The sequence below is a fragment of the Neolamprologus multifasciatus genome, chromosome 7 (genome assembly GCF_963576455.1).
Source record: "Neolamprologus multifasciatus chromosome 7, fNeoMul1.2, whole genome shotgun sequence".
Lineage (NCBI taxonomy): Eukaryota > Metazoa > Chordata > Actinopteri > Cichliformes > Cichlidae > Neolamprologus > Neolamprologus multifasciatus.
The window spans coordinates 63,679,669-63,690,823 of record NC_140445.1 but is presented as its reverse complement, the minus strand read 5'-3'; the positions used below and the strand labels follow the sequence as shown (position 1 = coordinate 63,690,823).

At 38.3% G+C, this 11,155-nt stretch overlaps 1 protein-coding gene across 1 annotated transcript; it reads left to right on the top strand.

The window, feature by feature from the left end:
- Positions 1–1,490: 1,490 nt before the first annotated feature.
- LOC146515871 (thromboxane-A synthase-like) lies at positions 1,491–10,125 on the top strand. Its single transcript, XM_085167887.1, is given in 15 exon segments — positions 1,491–1,532; positions 1,610–1,761; positions 2,003–2,096; positions 2,256–2,308; positions 2,475–2,571; positions 2,690–2,806; positions 5,948–6,036; positions 6,120–6,268; positions 6,487–6,617; positions 6,709–7,065; positions 7,150–7,184; positions 7,186–7,236; positions 8,015–8,152; positions 9,266–9,428; positions 9,924–10,125. Coding segments are annotated over 14 exon segments (1,680 nt in total). The 5' UTR covers positions 1,491–1,532; positions 1,610–1,660; the 3' UTR covers positions 10,029–10,125.
- The last annotated feature ends 1,030 nt before the right edge of the window (positions 10,126–11,155 follow it).

Here is an 11,155-nt window from a genome sequence, read left to right as displayed (position 1 = left end):
TAATCAGATCTTCCCCACACTGAAAACTGTTATTCAGGTTGCCCTGACAAACCCAGTTAGCAGCTGTAGCTGTGAAAGGTCTTTTAGTGTCTTGAGTCAGCTCCATACCTGGCTGAGAAGGACCATGGGTCAAAGCAGACTCCAGCACCTGGCTGTGATGTCAGTTGAGAAAGAGATGCTTGAGAGACTTGACCACCAAAATGTGATAGACAGATTTACCAACCTCAAGGTGAGGCGACATAGGTTAAAAGAAAAGAAAAAATCTGCAGAGCCATAGTAGTATCTGCAGTAAAGATCTTTTCATACATTGTATACATTGTACCAAAGGCCAAGGTGTCTCCATTTTCTAACATTTCAAGGACTCTTCTATTTTTGGAGTGTATTTTTTATGTATCTGTATTGTATTATACATACACTTTAGAAGTGAATCTCTGTCCAAAAAATGCACACAGTTTACTTTTTACTCACTATGAGCATCATTTATCATTTTTCCCCAGTAATTAAGGTTAGGATAGGTATTTTTTTTTTTTAATTCCAATCCATTCTTCTTTGGCAGCATTTTAATAACCTTGATCAGATTTGATGGTTTTGTTACAGACTTTTCAAAAAAGTGTTTTGCTTTTCTTTCACAAATGTGGGGATTAAATTGTGTTAAAATGTACAAAACAGTGATGTCATGTTTTGTGACGAGGACCCAGGCACAGAGAGACTTGATGAATTTAAGAAACTTGTGATTTAATAAAGAAATTTGCAGACTTGCACAGAGAGGGTAAAATTATGATGACTGATAATGGAGATGAAGACAACAGACGATGAGGACAGGGAGGAACAGGGGTTTAAATGCACCAAGGAGGCAGTCAGACAGAACTCGGGACAACTGGAGGCATTTAAGGATGCAGGGACTGACAGAGACGGGGAAGAAGTCTCATTGTGATGAGTAAAGTTTACCTTGCCTGGATGGGCAGCTCTCTGGGTGCTCAGCACCCCCAAAGCTCTGATCCTAGAATCGCCCCTGGTTACTACAACATTACAAATGTTTTGACATGAAGATAGAACTTTGTGAAAAACAATATATCTTGTGATCACAAAAAAATCCAGTGTTGCAGAGACATTAATTTCTATTGGCTAGCGTAGCATAACACGAGTTACATCAGGGTTAAAAGCTGCGTTACAAATTCAGACAAATGCAGTGAAAACAAAAACTGAACCCCTGGATTTCTACAAATAAATAGTACCTTTGTCTCATTGGCACATTTCTACACAAGTGGGAGTGGTTTTTGTCTTCTGTGGTAAGGCATTGCATGTAGTTAGTATTTTACCCGTGGTTTAACATTTGTGCACACAAAACAGGAACTCCTCTTAAGGTGAGTTCTCAAGGCTACAAACAAAGTTTCAAAAATTAACAAGTCTTGGAAGAAACCATACGGCTAATCTGTCAGAGACAAAGGAGCCTGACAATATCTATGATCATTGTCATATGTTTGTTTCCCTTGCAGAAGGAGTTACTACACAGCTTTGGTGTTTAAAATACCGTACGTGAAAGCCACGACAAAGATATTCGACAATAATTTTAGTATAATTAATTATTTTGTGCTGTTTTAATCTCCAGGAGCTTTTTTTGTCCTGTTCATGGTAGAAAAGTGAGAGAAGATTTTCCAACATGCAGGCTGCAGGTGACTTTCTAAATGTATTCAACACTGAGGCCAGCAAGATATCTGTGACACTCAGCCTCTTCCTCATTTTTCTTGGTCTCCTCTACTGGTGAGTAAATAAATGTTAGGTGGCTTATTTGTGATGTTCATTGTTCAGTAGAAATGAGGTCACTTATATAATTGCGTGTCATAAGGCACTCACACTTACATATAAAGCAGACAGTGCAAACGAATGCAACAATAACTCTAGACAGAATCCAGGTAAAGGTGAGCTCTGTTCTTTACTGCATTTGATATAAATTATTTTCATTCAACCTACAAACAACACATTTCAACACTTTTGCCTGTAGGTATTCAGTCCGTCCCTTCTCAGTCCTCTCACGATGTGGCATCAAACATCCAAAGCCAGTGCCTTTCTTTGGCAACTTATTCATGTTTCAGCAGGTAAGATACAATGTAACAAAGGAAGACCAGAGTTACCTTCAACATCTGCTTCATTTTGCATCAAACTGGGATGGTTCCCTTGTTCCTACTTTGTGTCATTATTAAAAGATTGTCAGCTGACTGTTACATCGACTGTATTTTTTTAATTATTCTTTTCAGGGTTTTTTCAAACCTCTGAATGATCTCATCAAAACATATGGTAAAGTATGTGGGTAAGTAAAAATACATCCTACAACAACAACTACTGAAATAAGATTGTGAATATTTTGCTTCTATAAACAATCTACAGTTTTTTGAGTTTATTGATTAATCTACAGAGTGAAATGAGATGATACTTTACACTTGGTTGGTCACTAAAGTATACGCTGCATATTTCAGGTATTATTTGGGCCGCACACCAGTGGTAGTGGTAGCAGACCCTGATATGCTCAGACAAGTGCTGGTGAAGGACTTCAGCAACTTCCCTAATAGAAGAGTGAGAACATTATATAGAGCATGTAGATGCACGATGTGAGTTTATTTCTGATTCTCACACAAATAACTGAGTAGTTATTACACATTTTGTGCCTGTGCTCTCTTATTTCTCCGGGCAGAGATTTGCGTTGGTCAAAAAGCCTATATCCGATTGCTTGCTCCAGTTAAGGAATGAACAGTGGAAACGAGTACGGAGCGTCCTGACCCCATCTTTCAGTGCCGCCAAGATGAAAGAAGTGAGAAATTAAAGATTCCTCATATATCCAAGACAGATAAGATAAGATATGAACTAGAAGATTGTTAAGACCCCCTCTGCTATGCGTCAGGGAAGGAGTAACATACACAAGCCCCCAACACAAAACTGAGTAAAGAAAAAGGTTTTAATTTCAAGCTTTGAACAGAAAACCGACAGGGCTGTTCAACAGACCACTGGGCAAACAATTATTACATAAAGAAAAAACAGTCAAGAGTAAAAGCTAGAGGTTAACTAAGGCAAGCCAGCATCACAAAACTCTAATGAAACTGAGTTCGGCTGGTTTAGGAAACAAAGAGCAACACAGCAAACAGTTTCAACAAACAACGTTCAAGTGTGAGGCAACGAGGAGGACACTGCATGTCACTTCAGAGCGGCAGTTCCCCATAGTGTGAAGGATCATCAGCCTTTTATACTCCCAGGTGCAGACAATCAGCCAGTCAATTGGTCTTGGAGGATCAACAAGATTCCTTTAATTAAGCTGAGAACTTTTACCTATAAGAGAATGATTTGAATCTTGTGTGTATCCAAAACTTAGTGCTAATTTTTTTTCTCCTGTTTAAGTCAGTTTACAAATTTAATAATTTATGTGTTTGTTATTTATTTTTACATCTCCCCCATCTTTAGCTTACACAATGTTTGAAATGAGGAAGGAAAAAACTCAAAGTTTCTGGTAAAAGAGCTAAACATCCAGTTCTTGCTGGCGTTTCTTTGGAACTTTTATTAATACATAATTTGTATTAGGGATGCAACGATACCAATTTTTACAAACCGATACGATACCGATACTTGGATCTGAGTACTTGCTGATACAGAGTACAAAAAACTATACTTCTACCACACACACACAAATGCAATGAATTGGAAGACAGGTTTTATTTTATTCTCTGCCGATAAAAAATAAAATCTTAATAAAAATGACCACAAAAAAATTTCAAGTGAAAAATAAGCACTTCTGTTAAATTATTGCAGAGTCTCCACATTGTAATTTAACAAAATATCACTGAACTATTGGCACTGTCCCGAGCTTTAAGAATAATAAATAAACACTTCTGTTTGGAATAAAATAGATGACGAACTCCTCATCTCCCGTGGATCATCAGTCCACTATGCTGTTAAACCAAGGACTGACATCGCGCACACACTGCTTGTCTTTACCTCTTCAGAAAGTTTTGGCACCATTATCTCCCTGATGTGTGGGCGGTTGGGAATTTCATATCGCAGCTCGAGTATGCTGAGAAGACGGTGCAATCCTATGTTTTCCACGGCCAGCATTGGCTGGTCATCCAGAGCCTCTGTTATTTTAACTGCCCGTGGATTTTCTCTTGACATTTTTCATCGCTTTTCCAAAACCTGAGTTAAAGTTGGCTGTTCCGGTCCACACTGCTGACATTTTGCTTAGCCTAGCTACAGCAGCCTCCAGTTTCTCTTTTTTATCTGGAGCTGCCAGTCTCACTCGCCTAACCCTGTGTCTGTTTAGCGCAAGATGTCCCCCTAGTGGCCAATCTAAAAAACTACAACAAAAATGACAAGCTACCCTCTAGGGGTGGGTTTTTATAATCGATTTATCGATTAAAATCGATTCTGGCTTGGATAACGTAAAATCGATTCATTAAAATCCTGAATCGATTTTTTAATATAAATTTATTTTGCCCGAAATGCCAGAATCTCTGGTGAAATCTCACAAAATTTCAACAACCACCAAACAGCTAAGACAGTAAATGAGAGCAGGAACATGGATTCTGCACAAAGACTTAAACACACAGCCCAACCGCGGATCAGAATCAGTGAGATGTCGCCTTTCTCACAGTCGGGGCTGAAAGCCGATAGCGCGCTGATTCTGATCTGTCGGCGGGTCGGCGCTTTGTGTTCACCTCCTTTATGCGCGGATTCTAAAGCTGTCAGTTTTATCTCTCTCCAAACAATATTGACCGAACCAGCAGCAAAAGAAGATCCAAACTAGGCTTCACATAAACAACATCATGAATTCACTCTGACTTTTATTGTTTTGCTTCGACCACGATGCACAGCTCTCTCTCGCATGCTCGCTCTCTCGCGCGCTCTCTCTCCCTCTCTCTCCCTCTCTCTCCCTCTCTCTCTCTGTACTGTTTTCTTCATTATTCGCTTGCTTGTTACGCACAAGTCTACCTTTGTTTACAGCGCTGTCGGCTGACTTTTTTTTTTTTTCGTTTTATATACTTCCGAAAATAAAACCTAATTTCTGCCGTTCAATACCGAACAAATTTAAACCTTTTAAAATTATGCAAAATGCAAAACGCTCAGCCTTGTCTCTAATAAAACCGCTGTAACTTCAGAGGTAATGTTCATGTGTTGATTAATGGTTTTCTTTCGTTTTTGATCTACTGCAGAAAATTTTTATAAAATCCCAGAACAGGAAAATCACCTTCATGTGTTTCTGTGTTTTATCTTCAGCTACTTTGACACAAAGGCATCTGCTGTGATGTTCACACCTTTGATAAAGTCTTGGTGTGTCAGCTTCCTTTTTATAGATACAAAAATATGTAAATGTACTGATCTGAATTATAATATTTCTGACTGTCAAAATTTCCCAGATTCAAATCAAAGTGAATCGAATCGAATTAAATCGAATCGTGGATCGAATCGATTGGGGACCCTGTGAATCGGAATTGAATCGATTCTAGAAATCAGTGACGATACCCAGCCCTACTACCCTCTGATTAATGAAATAAGTTAGTATCGGTTAACTTTTACGAGTATGAGTGCACACACATTTTACAGTATCGGCCCCGATACCAGTATCGGTATCGGTGCATCCCTAATTTGTATCATTTAAGTGTAAATTTAAATACATTTAATATTAACTTTGTACCTTCTTTATGTCTTCATTTCAACTGGTCAGCAAGTTAAATATTTTTCTTTGTGACCAGAAGGAACTCATAAACCTTTAAACACCCAGCATTCACTTTTGCAGTTGGTTACTGTTTGTCTGCATCTTTTACAATATGTGTAATTTAAGTGTCTGTGCTGTTGTGTTTATGGAGCTACCTTTCCCCCATTTTCTATGTTTATGGACCTATGATGATTCACTGGAGTATATAGAGGACTGGTTTACATCTGTCCTTATCTCTCCACTTGAGTGTAGATGGTTCCGCTCATCAAAACAGCCATTGATGCCCTGATGAAGAATCTAAATGTCCACGCTGAGTCAGGAGAGGCCTTTGACATCCATAGGTAAAGCGAAAATTAAAATAATATGTTTTTGTGTTTTTTTTCTGTCATTGTTCATATTTTTCTGATAGCATGCCATCTTTCAGATACTTTGGCTACTTTACCATGGATGTTATTGCCAGTGTGGCATTTGCAACTCAGGTGGACTCGCAGAATAACCCAGATGACCCGTTTGTCCAACATGCTCAGATTGCCTTCACCAATAATTTCTTCAGGCCTATTTTGTTACTTTTCTGTGAGTCATTATTATAAAATCAATGAAACTGAGATATGTAAATGGGACAATAATAAAAGAAGATGATGGCAAAGAAAATAAATACATGTAGGAATGTGGGGAATTCCTTAAAGTTATAGTTAAGCATGATAAATAATTCTATGTATTGAGTATGAAGCATTTTTGTTGATATCCCTGTGTATACAGTTCTCTGCTGATTTGTGTGTTTCTGTCTTTAGTTGCTTTCCCCTCCATCATGGCTCCTCTGTCGAGGTTCATACCCAACAAAAGACGAGACAAGATGAGTCATTTCTTCATTAACAGCATTCACAAAATCATCAAACAGAGAGAGGAGCAGCCTCCTGAGCAGGTGAATCTTAGACTTTCAACACTCCCAAATCTGTGCATTGCTTTGAAACTGTCATTTTCCTATCTTTCTTTTTTATTTCTTTTACACGTAGAGGCGTTGAGACTTCCTTCAGCTGATGTTAGATGCTCGAACCACCGAAGAGTGTGTGTCATTGGAGCACTTTGACACATCAAATGACACCGATGAGATCGGTGACAACAACCAGCAGACCCAGTCTTCAGGCACAGTTCAGGAAAATGACCCTCCTCATTCACAGGAGCCGTCTGTCAGGCGTCCACAGAAAAAGATGCTGACTGAGGATGAGATTGTTGGTCAGGCAGTAATCTTCCTCCTGGCAGGCTATGAAACCAGTAGCAACACTCTGGCGTTCACCTGCTACCTCTTGGCCGTCCACCCTGAATGTCAACTCAAAGTACAGAAAGAGGTGGATGATTTCTACACTAGACATGTGAGTGTTTTACAGTTGGTTCTGATCTATTTTGATTCATGCAGTTGTGGACAGTCATTGATTGTCATGCTGTTTGCTTTGTAGGACTCACCTGATTACACAAATGTGCAGGAGCTGAAGTTTGGACATGGTTATATGTGAAACATTACGCCTCTACCCTCCTGTATTCAGGTAAAGAAGGATGTCAATTGGATATGAAGGTTGGCCACAGTGGGGCCTGGAGTAGTATGCTGTGACTTTGGAAGATTTTCAGTTTTGGCTTTTTTTGAAACATTCATCAGCTGTTTGTCTCAGCTAGATAGTGTAGTAGTAAGACTACACACTTTTGGAGCAGGAGTTTGATTTCCACCCATTATTCATTAAGGGTCCTGGCTAGACTCCCCATGCTAAAAAAAAAACCCCAAGCCCTTGAACGGCGCAGCTACGTTTGCAGCCTGTCCGAAGCTCCAATGCAAGCATTTCACTACATGTTGTACTCTTTATGATTGTGTATGTGACAAATAAAAATGTTTGTTTGTAGCTTTTCATGGGGTATAGCCATAATCCTATCATCGGTAAAAACTCTATCGTCATTATTATTATAATTACTGACACGGCTGCAAGATCAAACATTAGTGCATTTCAATAATACAGATGTTTTCTGACTTTGGGACGTTAAGGCTCAGGTTCTGTTCATATTTGGTTGCAGATGCATTAAAATATGTTCAGTAACTATCAGTACACTTAAACTCATCTTCCTTAAATGGACACAAGTACAGAGAAGCAGAGAGGAGGACATGACTGCAACTATAAATGATGGCTAAAGTCAATAGAGTGGTGGGGAAACACTTCATGCTGACAGTTACAGCTCTTATGAATATGCTGAGTCCAATTATAACTGTGTGGAATAAAGAAAACAGTATTTGGATTCTGTAAAACAATCTTTTTTGTCATATTTTGTCCCACTAAGGTTTGCACGAGAAATAGAACATGACTGTGTGGTGAATGGTCAGCAACTTCCTAAAGGAGCAGTACTGGATATCCCTGCAGGCTTCCTCCATTATGACCCAGAACACTGGCCCGAGCCTGAGAAGTTCATTCCTGAGAGGTGCTTCAGTTCTGTCTGAAACGAGTAAAAAGACTGACTTGTGTTTACTGAAATAATGACTTGGTGCCGAAAATTCACATTTAAAAATAGCACCAATTGAAGTTAACTTTGAAGTGAGTCACAGCCATTCAAATGTTGACTTATTAACACGAATAACAGCTGTATATTAACAACATACACATAAATGGTAAATGGACTGTATTTGTATAGCGCTTTTACTAGTCCCCTCTAGGGACCCCAAAGCGCTTTACACACCCAGTCATCCACCCATTCATACACTGGTGGAGGCAGCTACAGTTGTAGCCACAGCTGCCCTGGGGCAGACTGACAGAAGCGTATTGCGCCATCGGCCCTTCTGGCCAACACCAGTAGGCGGTAGGTAAAGTGTCTTGCGAGACTGTCCGAGCCGGGGGCTCGAACCGGCAACCTTCCGATTACAAGGCGAACTCCCAACTCTTGAGCCACGATCGCCCTGATATGGAATATTTTTCTGTACAGTGGTACAAATACAATTGTTAAGGTGTGGTAAACACTTTTGTGTAGTGACATTATAACACGTGCAACCCACAAATACAACCTCAATTCAAATGTTGGGACACAGTGTAAAATGTAAATTAACAAATCTTATAAACATATATTTCATTCACAATAGGACAAGACTGAAAACATTTAAACTGAGACATTTTATTATTTCTTGAAACAACATTTGCTCTTGTTGTTTTTGTTGGCGGCTTTGAAGTTGTGACACTGTGATATTTACCAGTTAGTAGTATCCCCTCTTCTTAACAACAGTCTGAGGAGACCAGCTGCTGGACCTTTGGGAGAAGAGTGTTGTCTCATTCTTGTCTGATACTGTATAAGACCCTCGATGCTCAACAGTCTTAGGACTTCTTTTTTGCACTTTCATGATGTGCTAAATGTTTCCAGTTGGTAAAAGGTGCGGACTGCAGGCAGGCCAGTTCAGCATCTGGATTTGTTGTTTGTAAATCATTGCATTCTGTTTTCTTTACACACTGTAAAAGAATTTACTGGGACTGAACCATGCATGGGATTTCCTTTATTTTCCAATGCTTTTCATTCTTCTTTTAAAAAAAACTTGCTGTTGTTTTCCAGGTTTACACCAGAGGCCAAGGCCAGTCGACATCCATTCGTATACCTACCATTTGGAGCTGGCCCCCGTAACTGTGTGGGAATGAGACTCGCCCAGCTTGAAATCAAAATGGCTTTAATGCATCTGTTCCACAACTTCAGCATCAAGGCCTGTTCTGATACTAAGGTAGGATGCAATAAGAGAAAACCCATACATTTTCATTAAAGTAATTCCTACACTGGATAACTGTAAGACTGTTGAATTTATAACTACAAGCATGTAATTCTACAACCACTGTTTACTGTGAATTACACTGAAAAAACTGAAAACATCAATATATTTGTATAATATGCCATAAGGTAACCACCGGTAAGAAAACCTATGTTTATCTTTAAATTTAGGTTTTAGTGGAAGCATGACCAAAAACTACTCTCACATGTCCTTTAATTGTTTTTTGCTTTAATGTCATATACAATTTTGGACTGTCAGTATTATTAGCTGCAAATAATGACTATGCTGGAGTTTATTGGACATTTGAAACTGCCATAAGCTGCAAATAGTCATGAAATCCTATGACTACTGGTTAGATACACATTTGTCAGATGCTTCCATTTTTAAGATATGTTTACACAAATATGTGGAAGATGTTTATTTTACCCAGAAACCTCTTTTTATCTTCAGGTTCCTCTTGAGTTGAACTCAACCAACACTCTTGGACCCAAAAATGGTGTTTTTGTGAAAATCACAAGAAGAGAACAAGGAGATCAATTGTCATCAGCTGATTAAACCATTTACACCATACTGAAACAACAATCTCTTACTGTATGTCCATCAGTTCAGTGACACTTGTTTCATTTATAGTCAGGACTTGGTAGATGTTTGATTTAGACTTAAATATAATAAGGGATTGACTGATAATTAATGCAAATGTTTCTCAGGCACATATAAATTGTAATTTTGTGATTAAAACTGTTTGAGAATGAGAGAAATGAAACATAACAATATATTTGATATTATTCTTTATTAAAGCACATACAAATAAAGTGGATGAAATCACTACTTTTTGCAAATCATAAAATACTAAATCTTTTTTGACAGCAAAGTTGATTTAATCTGATTTAAACATTCTAAAATCTTTCAGGTGGATTGGTACACAGACAGTGTCTACACACATTGGGCGCGAGCACTCTCTACAGACAATGAAAGGAATTGCAACATGCAGCATTTATATCAACCCCAATGCTGCGATTTTCAGTGCTGGTTGTAAACAGAATTGTGCAAATAATGAAAAGAACACATTTTGTGAAATTTTGCAGTTTTTATATGCATGTGAAATTTTCTGTATTGAAATAAAAAATCTGTTTATCAGTAAAAATAGGTGTAAAACATCTATCTTGTACCATTTAGACAACCTTCGTGACTCTTTAGAGACAAAATATCTGATTCAAATTTTCTCTACAGCACGACAAAATCAATAATGGTGATGTCTCAACCTGATATTGCAAAAAAAAGTTTAACTTTGATGAAAAACTGTGGAAGGTTTTCCAAGGTGTTTTCAGGCTCTACTTATGTAAAAAGGCTGTCAAACAGCCAGGAATTGCAAAGACAATTTAAGCCTCCTGCTTTATAGCTGCAAAAAAGAAAAATAATTTTATGAATATTTTGGCATCTTCAGTTTAGTCTTTTTGTGTCACTTTATGTCACTTTTGATAGATGTTTTTTCTTGTCATCAAATAAAGCTCCTGTGTCGCATATTGTTCTCACATCTTCTTTCTTCAAGAAGTAATTTTCTTTGGCTAGCGTAACATTACATGAGTTACATCAGGGTTAAAAACTGCAATACAGGTTCAGACAGTTGACTAAAGAGAAGCAAAGCTGAACCATGGACCTCTACAAGTTTGTGCAATAGCAGC